Source organism: Acanthochromis polyacanthus, chromosome 22, assembly GCF_021347895.1.
Source record: "Acanthochromis polyacanthus isolate Apoly-LR-REF ecotype Palm Island chromosome 22, KAUST_Apoly_ChrSc, whole genome shotgun sequence".
Taxonomy (NCBI): Eukaryota; Metazoa; Chordata; class Actinopteri; family Pomacentridae; genus Acanthochromis; species Acanthochromis polyacanthus.
This window is the reverse complement of record NC_067134.1, coordinates 28,023,657-28,039,600: the sequence shown is the minus strand read 5'-3', so window position 1 is coordinate 28,039,600 and position 15,944 is coordinate 28,023,657. Positions and strand designations below refer to the sequence as shown.

General features: G+C 41.8%; 1 protein-coding gene across 5 annotated transcripts; it reads right to left on the bottom strand.

Annotated features, from left to right (window-relative positions):
- Positions 1 to 962: 962 nt before the first annotated feature.
- Positions 963 to 15,582, bottom strand: dzip1 (DAZ interacting zinc finger protein 1). Of its 5 annotated transcripts, none has more exons than XM_022209389.2 (19): positions 15,450 to 15,582; positions 14,833 to 14,950; positions 14,085 to 14,678; positions 12,371 to 12,455; positions 12,099 to 12,214; positions 10,919 to 11,077; positions 10,696 to 10,833; positions 10,549 to 10,611; positions 9,302 to 9,430; positions 8,951 to 8,999; positions 7,151 to 7,201; positions 6,877 to 6,936; positions 6,282 to 6,457; positions 5,976 to 6,180; positions 5,564 to 5,735; positions 3,632 to 4,005; positions 2,808 to 2,929; positions 2,547 to 2,706; positions 963 to 1,425 (listed from the first exon to the last, which is right to left on the bottom strand). In XM_022209389.2, the coding sequence occupies exons 2-19, from the start codon at positions 14,833 to 14,835 to the stop codon at positions 1,328 to 1,330; spliced, it is 2,754 nt and encodes a 917-aa protein (XP_022065081.2). In that variant the 5' UTR covers positions 14,836 to 14,950; positions 15,450 to 15,582; the 3' UTR covers positions 963 to 1,327. The 5 variants fall into 5 exon arrangements, with proteins under 5 accessions (XP_022065081.2, XP_022065083.2, XP_022065084.2 ...); XM_022209391.2 differs by having other exon boundaries at positions 3,638 to 4,005; XM_022209392.2 differs by having other exon boundaries at positions 12,371 to 12,410; positions 15,450 to 15,581.
- Between the last annotated feature and the right edge of the window lie 362 nt (positions 15,583 to 15,944).

Genomic DNA, 15,944 nt, shown 5'->3' with positions numbered 1-15,944 from the left:
TACATTTAGTAAATAATAAAGGAATTACGTTAGAATGCTGCATTGAGTCTAACTTGTCCTAATACCAAAATAACATGAATCTGCTAGGACGAACTAGTAAAGTTTCAATATGTGATTACACTCGTGTATCCCTCTGGATGACGTTGTTTATCAAACTTAGTGCATTTACGCGTGTATATGTGTTACATTGTTTATTTATTTCTATCTAGAGTTCAGAATTGCATGACTCCTCTGACGAAGAGTATGTCCCAGACGCCCCAACATCTTCCTCCAGAGGTCGGGCATCTAAACGAAGCCGTCAGGCGGGCTATGGAGGCCGTGGTCGGGGAGCGACGCGAGCACCTCGAGCCAAAAAACGTCCTGCAGTCTCTTGGCCTGACAAGCCGTGGGATTGGTAACTTTTCTGGAAGTTGCTGAGCCCTGATGCTCTCTCCTCCACAAGCAAAACAAATGTGCGCGCGGTTGCGTAGTGCGTAGCTCGCCCACCTCTGCATGGGCTTGCTTGCTGTGCGCGTAACCGTTGATTGACAGCATGACAAAGCTGAAGCTCGAACTTGATTGGTCGGCAGCGACTGGCGCTTTTTGGAATAACATGGGGGTCTATGAGAGGAAGGCGGAGCTCAGGAATAAATTTTCATATCGCGTTTTTCTAACTTTATTTTATAGTATCGAACTAGACTAACACATTTAAGCTTTGTTAAAAAATGATACATAGATTGAAAACAAACGGAAACTCCGGACAGCAGCTTTAAGCTGGAAGTCTGCACAGCAATTAGCCGTTTTTTATCATGAAGGTTAGTCAAAAAACTGTTCTTTATCCAGACATTTTTTCTTCTCACACTAGTTCCATCTTTTCTGGTCTGCATACTATTCGTAGACTTAACTACAATTCTACTGAAGCTCTGAAACATGCACAAACTGGAAACTTCCAATCGGAAATAAATTAGTCCTTTCACGAGCAGTTTCTACAAAGAAATCTTTTATTGCTGGTATAAATATCGTCTATACAAAGTCACATAAAGGCAATATAAAATCTGACGTACAAAATTCTTCACAAACTACTCGCAGTAGCAAAAACAGTCCCTCATATGGAGCGTGGTTTATACATAAAAAAAACTACATCTACTCAAAGATGAACACTGAGGAGGCCTAAGGCAAGCAAAGAATTGGCACAAAAGGTGAGACTGAAAAGAAAGCGTATTGATCAGATGGTTTTTCTGAACCCTGAACCTGCTTTAAGTATTGCTTTTCTGTGTTTGGTAGCTTTAATGAAGTCTGTTTGTCCAGAGGAGGTGGCTGAGGTCTGTGTCTGTGCTGCATCACCTGATCAGCTGTGCTTATTGCTCATGTCCTCGGAGTCGCTGATGTCAGAGAGGGAACACAGGCTGCTCTTCAGGGTGCTGCCGGTTCCAGCTTCAGTCAGACCTGAAAGAACAAAGACCACCGCGTTTCTGTCTAAATACAGGAGAACATCATCGTCTCATCTTTATGCTCCACACTGCAAAAACTCAGTCTTACCAAGTCTGTTTTATTTTTAGTCTAAATGTCTCGTCCCGCTTGATTTAAGATAAATTCACTGAACGAGACACATTCCAGCAGATGGAGGGACTTGTTTTAGGACAATGCATCTTAAATATCTATTTAAGTCAAACAATCTGGAAATTATCTTGTTTTGAGTTGAATTTTACAAGAAAATTTAGAATAAGTTTAACCCTTGTGTCGATCAAATTGACCCGTTTTAAAGTCTGAAAATGTGGAAAGAAAATATATTTTCAGGTTTTTGGGAAATCTTTGAACATTTTTTGGTGGAAAGAAGAAATGTAAAAAGCATTTCTTAAGAACATTCACATAAAAATCAACCAAAATCCAGCGAAATTCGCTGGATTTTGGTTGATTTTTACGTGAATGTTCTTAAAGAAAATATCAGAAGTTTTACTGACATACATGGAATTACTTTGGATATTTTTAGGATTTTTTGGAAGATTTTTACTCATTTTTTGAAAATATTTACAAGAATTTTATTGCCAAATTTGGGGGATTTAAAAAAAAAAAACTTTCAAGGAATTATTGGAATTTTCTTCCAGAAGGTTTTACAAATTTTTAGAAATTTGTTGAATTTTTTTGCTGAGTTTTTGGATTTTTTTAGACAAGGAAACAATATTTTTTGGTGCCTGAAAATGAGGACAACAGGAGGGTTAAAGCATCTCACATTAGGAGGTTACATGAAAATCTATTTTTAGGTGAAAAACTGCTTTTCTTCAGCATGTCTGGCTTATTTTAAGACACCTTATCTTAATCCTGGTTAAATAAAGCTTAAAATAAGTTTAACCAGCTCATTTTAAGATCACAATGCTCTAAATATGTCTTACTTCATGAAATCTTACCAAGACATTTTTCATTTGTTCTATAGTCAGATTTTTTTCACTGATTTCAAGGTAAAAGTTCCTTGAAATAAATTGTTTTTCTTGTTTTGAGAGGAGCTTTTTTTCCCAGTGAACATGTCCTGCTATGAAGGTCAGAAAACACATTTAAAAACACATGCTGACCTGATCTGGGAGCTTTTCCTGTGGAGGTTCCCCAGACGCTGGTGCTGGGGGAGTCCAGACTCTTCCTCAGCAGGACGGAGCTCTGGACCGGTTTGGACACTTCTAGTCTTTCCTCTAATGAGGAGACCATCCACTCACTGCTCTCCTCCAGGTCTGTGTACTGTCACCACATACAGAAATCTAACGTTATTCACCACCTGCTGCCATCATTTACACAAATAAAGTGTACCAAAGCTCTCTACAGAGGTCTGGTCCTTTTACCGTCAGCTCCTGGATCTCATCCTTCCTCTCTGGTAAGATGCTCACGCCCCCTGCTGGTTTCTTCACCACTCTGTCTGCAAACTGCTTCTCCATTTTCCTGGCAAGGTCGTTGATTTTGTTCTCTACAAGAAACAAATCATCCATAAAATATGTTAAAAGTGGCAGAATAATGACCAAACTCTGACAGCTGGAAGGAATGAAGTGCAAAGAGGTGACACGTTTGAGCTCACTTTAACAACAGTTAATCTGACATGCCGTCATGATGATGTTGGAGGTAAAACCAGTCATAAAACGCTGCCTTTAAATAATACCACCACATTGACAACAACAATAAAGAAAAAATCACAAAGCAAACCTGCAAAACAAACTAACAAGCAAGAAAACAAACAGCTGAACTCCAGTGAAATCTAAAGAACATCAAATATTTTATGCAGATAACTGGTTTGTAGCGCAACATCAACACAAAGACCAACTCTGATAAAAAGTAGAAAAGATCGCAAAACCTTCAGGAAGAAAATTCCAATAATTCCTTAAAAGTTTCCCCTAAAAGTTTTGCTTTAAAAAAAAAATCCCCCAAGTTTGGCAAGAAAATCCCTTTTGCTGGATTTTGGTTGATTTTTTGTGAATGTTCTTCAGAAACATTTTTAACATTTCTTTTTTCCACCAAAAAATGTTGAAAATGTGGACATCAGAAGTTCTGCTATAAAAATATGTTCTTTTTTCCACATTTTCAAACTTTAAACTGGGTCAGGATTAACTGTAACCACTGAACACAGACAGATTATTTTATTCTATCCTGTGAGCTAGCAGCTTTAAAAACTAACCTTTACCGTGGTTTCTCTTGTCCACGTTGCCGTTCTGGTCTTTGTAGCTCTGCAGCTGTCTGGGGTCGATCTCCTGCAGCTCGCTGATTTCTGACCACTCATCCTCCTCTTCATCGCTCTCCATCTTCGTAACTGCTGTCTTGGTCGCTCCACCCGCCGACGTCCGGGCCTGCTGGGCGATGGAGGTGGACGACTGTCTGACCGCAGCCTGCCTGGTCAGGACCGGACTGGCTCTGCTGGCTCTGATCTGGACTGGGGCGGCCTGGTTCAGTCTGGGCTGTGGTGATTTGCCCTTTGGGAGTGTCAGAGGCAGTTCCTCCTCCATGTCTGTGTCCTCTTCCTCAGAGTCCTCGTCTGAACTGAAGGGAGGGGTCCTGAAGAGTCACACAAACATGACGGCTTTTACTAATGTATGCTTAGTATATTTTTACTGTATTTTATTACACTACCATTCAAAAGTCTGGAGTCACTTAGAAATGTCCTTATTGTTGAAAGAAAAGCTTTTTTTTCAATGAAGATGACATTAAATGAATGATAAATCCAGTGTAGACATAGTTAATGTGGTAAATGACTATTGTAGCTGTAAATGTTTAATGGAATATCTCCATAGGGGTACAGAGGAACATTTCCAGCAACCATCACTCCTGTGTTCTAATGCTACATTGTGTTAGATAATGGTGCTGAAAGGCTCATTGATGGTTAGAAAACTCTTGTGCAGTTATGTTAGCACATGGATAAAAGAGGGAGTTTAATGGAAAACATGGAATTGTCTGGATGACCTCAAAATTTTGAACAGTAGTGTATATTTTTACTGTATTTTTAATATATTTTGTTATATATTAAGGTATTTTGACTATTTTAACTACATTTTTACTGTATTTTTGCGATATTGTTACTATATTTTGACTGTATTTTTACTTTATTTTTATTATATTTTTGCGATATTTTTAGTATATTTTGACCGTATTTTTATTATATTTTTGCGATATTTTTAGTATATTTTGACTGTATTTTTACTTTATTTTTCCTGAATTTTGCTTTATTTTTACCATATTTTTGCGATATTTTTCCTGTATTTTTACTATATTTTTACCGTATTTTTGCGATTTTTTATATTTTGACTGTATTTTTACTTTATTTTTACCGTATTTTTGCGATTTTTTATATTTTTACTGTATTTTTACCTAATTTTTCCTAAATTTTACTTTATTTTTACCATATTTTTGCGATATTTTTACTATATTTTGACTGTATTTTTACTTTATTTTTGCGATATTTTTACTATATTTTGACTGTATTTTCACTTTATTTTTACCATATTTTTGCGATATTTTTACTATATTTTGACTGTATTTTTACCATATTTTTGCGATATTTTTACTATATTTTGACTGTATTTTTACCGTATTTTTACTGTATATTGACTACATTTCGACTGTATTTTTACCGTATTGTTTCCATATTTTTACTATATTTTGACTGTATTTTTACTTTATTTTTGCGATATTTTTACTATATTTTGACTGTATTTTCACTTTATTTTTACCATATTTTTGCGATATTTTTACTACATTTTGACTGTATTTTTACTGTATTTTTACTGTATATTGACTACATTTCGACTGTATTTTTACCGTATTGTTTCCATATTTTTACTATATTTTGACTGTATTTTTACTTTATTTTTACTGTATTTTTACTGTATATTGACTACATTTTGACTGTATTTTTACCGTATTGTTTCCATATTTTTACTATAGTTGGGAACAGTTGTCAGCTGTCGTATTTTGTTGCCATGTTTGCCAAAAACACTTTTTAGGGTATCTTTCCCGTTCTGTTCTCACTAAGTTCTGCAGTGATTCAGTTAAACAGCACTAATATTGATAAGAACTGAACTTCAGGGGACAAACTGAGCAGCTGTTGTTTCCATACTTGCTTGTGAGGACCTTTAAAGCAGTCTTGGCGTTGGGTGTAGACGTCTTCGGTTGGGTGGTGGTCGTCCTCGTTCTTGGTGCCGGTTGGGGGGTTTTAGGCTGTTTGACTCCAGATACCACCTGACTGGCTCTGGAAGGAAGGCTGCTGGACCGAGGCCGAATCTGGACCACTACACACACACAAAACAGACAAGTTCCACACAATGAGCAGCTCAGTGACTGTCAGCATGTCAAAGCTTAAATCAGTTTATGTGGCAGCCTTAGTGTTGTTCTAAGACGGGTTACAAAAACAGCGTGGCTCACAATCAGCTAGTTGATGCTATTAAAGCAGACTGTCCTGTTTACTGGTCATCTGGGGGCAGATTAAGATTCTGAAAAGATGACCTCATGAGCTCAGTCCTGGTACGTACCTTGAACAGTGTTTCTGGATCTGATCTGTGGCTGTGGAGCCGGATCGCTGCCTCTCCTCTCACCACCCAACTTCTGCTCCACAGCGCTGGTTATCTCCTCCCGATGCAGCCAGTAGTCCGCCTTGTCCTTTGCAAAGCTCTCCCGGCTTGAATGCACCTTGGCCAGGATGGAAGTGAGCTCCTTGTTCTTCAGCCCTTTCTGATCCTGTGAGGAGTGAAAGGGAACAGAATCGACGTTAGCGTAGACTGTGTGCTGTAAAAGATGTGACAAAGTTCTTGAGGTGTAATCAGGAGTGTTCCACACACAGGCTTGATGCCCAGCTTCTCCAGCTTCTTGAGGACAGCCTGTTCTAGCTCTGGTCGCATCTCTTTCTTGATGTTGGGGTTCCTCTTCAGAGCGCTGCTGTTCACCCTCTGCTTCTTCTCTGGTGCAGGTTCTGGCTTCTTCTCCACTGGTTTTCTCTCAGAGATGCTGCTGGATTCTGGAAATAAAACCTCACTCAGTCAATCTTTCAGAGAATTAGGAGGAAACTGAAGGCAGCAGAGGCCAAAAAGAAAAACAAAACGAGCATGCATTTGTAGGTAGATGGCTGTAACTATGGCGGAGCAGGCAGAAGACGAGAAGGTCTTTAAGTTCCTTTGCCACAATCAAGGCAACACGATGACAGATGGACAGAGTGATGATCAGCAGTGCTGACAGGACATCACAGACTGTTTCACAGACGATGAGCTGGACTTCCAAGAAGCTTCTTTACACTGAGGTCATCTTAATGCCTTCATGCCAGAACAGAATACGATGATCTCAGTCCAGACACACTCAAAGAAAAGCAGCTCAGGACAGACCGATGCATCCATGCAGCAGCATGCAGTCGACCGGCTCTGCTGCTTTCAGCCGTTTTACCTTTCTCCTCTTCTGACAGCTCCTGTATAGGATCCAGCTTAAGAGCAGAGACTGGCTCTTCTAATTGGACACCACATGAGGTCAACAGTCATTGGAGGTCAGGGAGTCACATAGAATGGGCATTAAAGAGGAGGACGATAACGTGGGGACAGCACTGCTTTTATAGGAGTGTTCTGTCAGAAACAGCATCAGGTAAATCCTTCATGCACAGGAGCACATGCTCAGCCTCTCTGGGAGTGACAATGTCTGAAAGTTCTAATTCTCTTCTACTTACCGAGTACAACTCTCTTTTGTTTAGGCTCCGGTGCTGGTGCACTCACAATGACTGGAAAACAGAGGAAGACACACACATTAGGATGAATGGACTTGCTCTTATATAGCGCTTTACTACTCATCAGAGTACTCAAAGTGCTTATACAACAATTGCTTCCATTCAACCATACGCTCACACATTCTCACTCTGGGGCGGACGGAAGCGTGGCTGCCAATCCGCGCCTACGGCCCCTCCGACCACCACTAACATTCACACGCATTCATACACCAGTGAAGAGCACTGGAGGCAAGTTGGGTTAAGTGTCTTGCCCAAGGACACAACAGCACATGACTAGGCGAGAGCGGGAATCGAACCGCCGACCCTTCGATCATTGGACGACCCACTCTACCACCTGATCCACAGCCACCCCATCCGCCCAGGATCATAAAACCAGTTTCCTTCAATGGTAACAGACAGAGAAAGTACAGAGGATCCTAATGCTGCACATCACTCACAGATCTGTTGTTTTATATTTTATGAGCACACATCGATCAGGCGTAACACTACGAGCACCTGTCTAACACTGTGCTGGTCCCTGAACCATCGAGGCCTGGACTCCGTCAGACCCCTGAAGGTGTGCTGTGGCATCTGGCACCAAGATGTTAGCAGCAGATCCTTCAAGTCCTGGAAGCTGTGAGGTGGGCATCTGTACATGTCAAAGTAAGGTCCACACAGATGGTAGGAGCCAAGGTTTCCCAGCAGAACATTGGCCAAAGCATCACACTGCCTCTGTCAGACACACCCGGTCATCCACGTGAGGTAAAGGAAAACATGATCCATCAGACCAGGCCACCTCTTCCATTCCTCCATGGTCCATTCTCATGTTTGTGTGTCCATTGTTGGTCTTTCTGTGGTGCACAGGGATCAGCATGGACACCCTGACTGACCCATAAACAAACTGTGATGCTCTGTGTATTCTGACACCTTTCTATCAGAACCAGCGGTAACTTCTTCAGCAGTCTGAACAGTAACTCGTCTGTTGGATCAGACCTCTTGGACCAGCCTTCCTCCCCCACATGCATCAGTGATTCTTGGCCGTTCATGACCCTACTGCTGGTTCACCACTGTTCCATCCTTGGACCACTTCTGACAGATGCTGACCAATGCAGATCAGGAGTACTGAACAATAGCTGCAGTTCTGGAGATGCTCTGATCCAGTCGCTCAATTCCTTGCCCATTTTCCTGCTTCTAACATCACCTTTGAAGACAAAACATTCATTTTCTCCCTGATATGTCCAGCCCACTACCAGGTGCTGTGATGAACAGACAATCAGTGTTGTTCACGTCACCTGTCACCATCAGAATGTTACGCCTGATCGGTTTATAAACACATTTACAACATTCATCTGAACACCTTGAACATTTACTGTGCATGTGATCAGTCTTCTCCAAATTCTTTCCTCACTTTATTGTCTATTAGGTCAGACTGTAAGGAATAGAGTTATGAAGCAGCAGTCAGCTGGTAGCAGCTGGCAAATAACTGCTGACAGGGTGATCTGGACTCCAAAGTGGAAGCTCTGTTTACTAGCTGTAAGTTAAGAAGCTTTAAGATCCACTTCTGTGCACACCTCACGTACAAAATCTAAACAGAAGACTGATCTATTTCTACGTTTGCAGCGTTGATCTCCTGGAGGCAGAGGCGACTCTGACATGCCACGTGCCTGGTGTCGTCGTTTTTATTGATTACGGAGGAAACAGGGATGCAGCAGCTCCTCCACATTCAGAAACAGGACGATCATCAGAGAAGGAGTTCATACATACCTGGTGATTCCACTACTTTGGGGGGTGGATGTGTGGAAATCGTCCTCATCTGTGGCAGAATAAAATGCCACTTATTTATTATATCCCGTAGACAAGGCAAAAAAAAAGATTGTAAGGTTTTCTCAGCTAAACTACCTTCTCCTTTGGAAACACAACCTCATAAGAGACGACCAAAATCCATTCACAGCTTATCTAAAAATGTGGAGCTATTACAGGAAAGGCATTAGCAGCTTCCTGTCAGTACAGTATCATCAGACGTTAGCAGCAAATACAGGACATCCTGAACAAGAGCTGACCCTCCGCTTCCCTTCCTGTCCTGACCTAGTAGCTCTGGTGTGGATGCTTGCTAACCTGCTCCCTCTGAGCCCTGATGGTCTGCTCCTTCTCCTGCAGCCTCCTGCTCATCTCCTGCTGCATCTTCTGGCTGCGCTCCTGCTGCTCCGACAACGACGACTGCACCCTGCTCAGTTCATTCAGCCACTAGAGGCAACAGAAGGAGGAGGAATTTTACGACTGTTATTTTTAAATCAAAAGCTTCATGAACACAGCATTTACAGAGGGGGGGGGGGGGCAAACATGAGGCCCGCGGGCCAAAACCGGCCCTCCAGAGGGTCCAATTGGTCCGTAGACGACTTTGTAAAGTGTTAAAACTACAGAGAAGACATTCAATGCAGATTGTAAAGTTGTCATAAAGTTGTAAGTTTAAAATAATTTCTAGACCATGACAAGTTGTTTTGATCATAAAGTAAAATATGAGATTGCTGATTGTTCTTTTGTTTCCCATTTTTGGAATGTTTTGTCTTGTTTTTGTTTATTTCGTCTGACTTTTGTCTCATGTTTTTGTCGTTTTGTGTTTCCTTCTTGTCTCTCGCGTTTTTTGTCGTATTTTTATCATTTTGTGTTTCGCTTTATTTGTTGTTTTTTATCTAATTTTTGTTGTTTTGTGTCTTTTTTTGCCTTGTTTGTCCATTTTTTGTTGCTTTGTGTCTCGTTTTTGGAATGTTTTGTCTTGTTTTTGTTTATTTCGACTGACTTTTGTCATTTGTCTCATGTTTTTGTCGTTTTGTGTTTCCTTTCTGTCACACTTGTGTCTTTTATTCTTTTTTTTATCATTTTGTGTTTCGCTGTATACATTTTTTGTCTCATTTTTGTTGTGTGTTGTCTTTTTTGCCTTGTTTGTCCATTTTTTGTCCTGTTTTTGTCGGTTTTTTGTCTTTTTTGTCTGACTTTTGTCGTTTTATGATCAAGTAAAATCTCATTCAGTTCCAGGTGACTAAATGTTGTGTTTCTTTGTAGACACTCTGATCTGGAAGTTGTGATGTCGAAATGACAAACTGACGCTGAATGCTGCTGAAATTTAATTTAATTTTATTCATAAATTTCAGGTTGTTCCTGATGTTCTGTAAAAACATAATTCCTTAAATGTGAACATTTTCAGAGCACATCATTTTTGCACTAAAACAAAAGAAAAATGTGTAGTTGTGGTTACTTATCGGTTACTATGCTGTGGTTTAACAGGTCACTGGAGATCAAACTGGACTGAATGCTGAACCTGAACTACCCCTTGACATCCTGCTTTAATGAACTCTAAAACGTACCTGATTCTTCTCAGACTCGTGCTGAGCGTTAATGTCTTGCAGTCTGGATTCCCATTTTTTATCCTAAGAGAGAACGTTGTGAGTATTTTAGGCTGAACTTAAAATCACATCAGGTTCTACAACACGACCTCCCCTCTTCATATTTACCTGTTTCTTTATTTGGTGTTCCAGCTTCTGGATGGCTTGTATCTGCATCTCTTTGTAGATGTCCACATCTCTCTCTGGCTGCGGCTGCACAGGACTGACGGATTTTTCCTGCTTGGCTGTTTGATTCTGATTCACTTCCTATAAATAGTAAAAGGTGTGAGTAAAAACATGCTGAAGCTCAAATGAAGGGACTATAAAAGAGATCCCAAAATTCTGTTCTTACATTAAGAGCCTGAATGTTTCGGTTGTAAAGAAACTCCATTTCCTTGCGCATGCCGTCCCTGCTGTCTTCTATCTTCCTGTCCATGCGAGCCATCTCCTCAGCCTTAAAACGATCCAGTTCTCTCAGCAGGTCTTTGTGCATGGACTGCTGCTCTTTTTCCTGGAATCACAAAACGAGCTTCAGGAGCGGCAACAAAACAGAAAATAACTGGAGTTCTAAAGCGTTTTTAATCTGTCATCTGCAACTGCACTTAAAGTAGGTCAAGATGAAGCAGCAGCACAGCAGGAGTCTGTTTTATAAACATGTTGGTCAGGGGACCAGAAACCTTTGTCTAACATTTAGAATCAGGTGGAAAGTCATAAAAAGACATTATAGCAGATCAGTAGGTTCACTTTGTCTAAATAAGGATGTCTAGTGTGAACTTTTTCAACAACTGGAGAGACGACACTGTGTGCACTATTAATTAGTGCTATTAATTATATGTACACCCCCTGTCAAAGGTTTTAGGACACTTTCTCATTCAAATAAAGTAGAACCTGTCCTACAACTTTTGACAGGGGGTGTATCTACCAAATGTGGTACACATATGCAGCACATCAGGCTGAAGAAAAAAGTCAGTGACAGCCACATTCCAAACCCAACAGGAAGTGAGCTATTTTGCGTTGAATGTCAGATTTTGCCCATTTTTCATGTTTTTCTAGAGTGAACTCCTCCTAGGGGGAAACTCCAATTCACCTCAAATTGGGCCAGTACATACAGGAGGCCTTAATGATCCAAAGTTATTAAAATCTTTTTCCAAAGTCAAAGGGCGTGTCCGTGGCGGCCTCTGGAATTTTGATCCTTCACCATGAAATTTCAAATGCTGTGTAAATGTCCTGAACATGCTCCAATCTGCCTGAAACTTTACATGTATGATCAGAGTCCTGCCCTGATCACATCCATATGATGAAATAAAAGTTGTAGGACAGGTTCTACTTTATTTGAATGAGACAGTGTCCTAAAACTTTTGACAGAGGGTGTTTTCTATACAGGTGAAAATCACTTTTCTGCTGCTGTCCTGGTTTAATTATTTGTCATAATCTGAACTCTTCTTATGGCTCTGATGGTGATGCATGTGACTGTGTTGTAACTAAACCATTAAGTGAATAATAAAAACCACCTTGATGCTTCGTCATCCTACCTGAGCTACTTTAGCCGCTAACGCCTGCTGCTGCTGAACGATCTGCTCCTTCAGACCACTGATCTCCAGCTTCAGACTGTCCATCTGAGATTTCTTCTCACTGTCAGACCGCAGCTCTGGAAGCACACAGCAAGAACAAAAAAAAAGATTATTTGACATTTCATTGCTCCTACAGGTCCTTCTCCTGATGCCAGAAGTTCAGCTTTTATCACCATGAATCAAACCCTCCACGCCTCTCTCTTCTCAGCTTAGTTTACGTCTGATTGACTTACGGACGTCGTATTCGTCAGGATGCCGGCGCTGCATGTGATTCTGGAGAAATGAGGAATTGAGGAAGGTTTTATCACAATGTGGACACTGAAGAAAGACAAGAAAAATATGAAGAAATTAAAAATTATTCTAAAAAACAAACATGCCTTTCATACCCATCTGTGTGTTTTGGGCTTCAGAGGATTAAAAGGTTATTCAGTTATAAACAGTTACCAGTGAAACACATACTGCAGTGTTTTAACTGTCTGCTGTTTTGCAGGTCGTCCCTAAAGTCTGGACACAGAGAAAATCTTATTATTTTGCCTCTGCAGATTAAATATGGTCATTAAATTAAATACAAGCTTGATTAATTATCAAATATATATTAAATTCAAGACATTAAAAATGAGTTTATTGAATAAAATGTTATTAAAAATGGAATTTATTCAAAATATGTATTTTTTCCTATGTGTGTCCAGACTTTAGGGACACTCTGTATTTTTGTGTTTGAGTTTCTGAATTAACTTGATGCTCCATGCAGGGCATTTAAACATTTTAAAAAGGAACAAAACATTTTTAATGTGACCAAAATATCACATTGCATATTAATATAGTCTGTGTATTAATGACAGATAACACAAGATGCTGATAATTCCAGAGATTCAAAGTGTTGTAGATCAAACTGTTGAAGCAGGTTACAGTTTCAGACTGAGCTCAGCTTCATTTCCCTCCAATCAGACGTGTTTCCTCAGACAGATAGCGTGAGTGATGCTGATTCGCTCCCTAAGGCAGACATCGCCACACTCCAGCTCACTGACACCAGCCAAACGGAATACATGTTGCCTGTTCCTCACATCATACGCTGCATTTAACACCGCCACTCTCTGTGCCTGTGACTTCATTTAACATCAAACCGACTGATTCTGACGTCCTGCTGCACCGTATGACAGCAAACATTCAAAAACAGCCACACGTCATGGAGAGGTGAGGCTCTACAACGTGCTGCAATCACATTACCAGCTTTTAATAACCGTGAAAAGTGTTAGTGAAATTAAATTAGCGTTCATAGAAAGCTCTGTGTGTTTCTGTGGAGCTACAGCAAACACCAAAGGTCCTTGAAGGACGTGAACACATGGCCTTTCTATCAATTATTGAACCCGCTCTGTTAGCTGAGCTCCTAGTGCACACCTAGCAACCACACGCTGTCATGACACACTATATGTGTTGCCGTGGCAACCGCTTGGCCAGGTCAGCAGCAGCCGTACACTTGAGAGATTTTTGATTTGTGCTATAAATAGCCTGATGGTGAACGAGCTGTGGGACCTGGCAGAGACAGAAAAATAAAGCAGCGGATTCTGAGGAACGTCTTCAGGGGAGGAGGGAGTCACACTGATTATTGCTCTATCCTTTTTGTAAGTGGATTTAAAAAAAAGACTAATTGCCACAAATTGACACCATCTGTTCTGCAGCTCTAAATCCTTTTCTTCCCGTCTGAAAACAAGGCTGATTACACTGATAGCACGCAGGTTTTACATCCAGAACAACTGTTTCTGCAGAAATCCTTCCCTTTTTCCCTCCAACGTGAGACGCACAAAGCTGGAGCTGTGAATAGACCTCAGGAACAATGACAGAGGGGCCTGAGGAGAGAGGGGGTGGGGTGGCAGAGCTCTGTATGTGAAATGTAAATGGTAGCGACCCCCCCCCCCCACGAAGCAGCATTTATCCTGTCAGCAGTACCTTCTGGCTGCTGATGATCCGTGGTGCGAGCAGGGACTGCTGGGTGCGAATAACCTTCTTCCGCTGCTTGAGCTCGGCGGTCAGCGCCTTCATCTTCTCCTCCTGCTTCTTCTGCTGAGCCAGCAGCTTCTCCCGCTCCCCGCCGGCGGCCGACAGCCTCTCCTCGGCCGCCCGCAGGTTGACGGTGAGGAACTCCTGGCAGTGGAGGAGCCACTCCACGGTGAGCTGGGCCAGCTGCAGGAGCTTGACCAGAGCCGGGTCCACGGGGTTCTGGCAGCGCTGGCACCGCTCCCCGTCCAGGCTGCAGAACGTCACGGTGCCGATGTGCTCCTGGAGGGCGTCCACGTCCAGCTGGCTCACCACCAGGTCGATGTCCACCGCATTGATCCGCCGCCAGTCCACGCTCTCCCGGCGGGGACGGAACTTGAACGGGAGAACGGCGGAGGCTCCGCTGGATGGAGTCATACCTGACGCAGCGTGTCCGTTAGCAGACTGCTGGCTGAGCGGGGAGTTCAGGAGGGAGGGGATCCCTGCTGACGAGTGGGTCCCCTGGGTGTCACTGGTGTAGGGGTAGTAGACTCTGTCATGAAATGGCTGAAACAAAGAAGCGAAAGGGATCAATTCACATCAGCATCAGAGAGGTAAACACACAGACAGACAGACAGACAGCAGGAAGGCATGAAGCAGCAGATTCCACCACAGCACATCCAGCCTCCATCTACCTCTGCCGCAGCCGTGCTCTCCTTACCATCCTCGGCTGATTCCGCCTTCACTCTCACACACAGATCGGCTGCTCTCCGGTTCCGCCTCCTCGCAGGCAGCGCTGGGCGTCCGCCACGTTACCATGGAGACGGAGACGAGCGTCCCTGGGGACAGAAGTGTTGAGAAAACACCGCAGACAATCAGTAAATGTGTCCCCGAGCTGAGCATGGCACAACACACAGGTTATGACAGGATAAAACCTCTCCTCGGTTCGTTCCCCTGACAACCACCTGAGCAGCAAAATGGTTCCCAGCTAACGGCAAATACCGCTAATCGGTCCGTATCACGTTTCCATGTCGGGGCAGGTTTTTTATCCTCCTCAACCTTAAACAATGGAGACAAGCTTGAACTTGTTCGAGCTACACTTAAGAAGTCTTTCCGGAGGCGACGTTAAAGTTCCAAACCTAAACCTTTCTCTAACAGTCCAGCAGCTAGCTAACAGACGAGTTTCAAACGCTCGTGCCTGCAGAGCTAACGGACATTTTTTCAGTGAACGTCTTGGGGCGAAAAAAAAACTTTAAAACAACCTAATTATACATCACTAACAACTATGAAAGTTAAATACTGAGTCGTACATTAAAGTATTCGACTAAAACCACTTACTGTTGAGGGTGTGTTGTTATTTTTCAGTCGTTAACGGAGTTTTCTACCGACGACACCCCAGGAGATTTGAGGGTGACGTAGCCGCTGGTCTCCACATTCCTCAGTCCGAATCCCCGAAGCAGGACAGGAAGTTACCGTTAAAGCAGGCAGAGCTTCCAGCGCGTACCTACAAAATAAAATGTTTCAATTTTTTCAGTATTTTCTGTTTTTGAAAGAAATGTTTTTTTTTGTGTTGCGAAATGACATTTTGAAAATATTATGCTATTTATATCTATACATTTTAAGTCTTCATCCTACTGCTCATGTGCACTAACTTTGTTTATATATTTATATTTTTGAGGATTTTAAATATATTTTATTACATTTTATTTGTATATAGCGTACAATTTTCTATTTTTTATCTATAGCTGGAAGTCACCAATCGAAATTTTGCTGTGTGGAAACACAATGACAATAAAGATTCTTGATTTATGTATTTTTTTATATTTGTTTGTC

Bases quoted from the DNA above. Each gene is read 5' to 3' on its own strand.
- dzip1 (XM_022209389.2), bottom strand. The intron at 11,078-12,098 runs GTAGGATGACGA...TTGTGATTCCAG, and splicing joins TAGCGGCTAAAGTAGCTCAG to GAAAAAGAGCAGCAGTCCAT. The intron at 6,181-6,281 runs GTGTGTGGAACA...CACTCCTCACAG, and splicing joins AGAAGCTGGGCATCAAGCCT to GATCAGAAAGGGCTGAAGAA.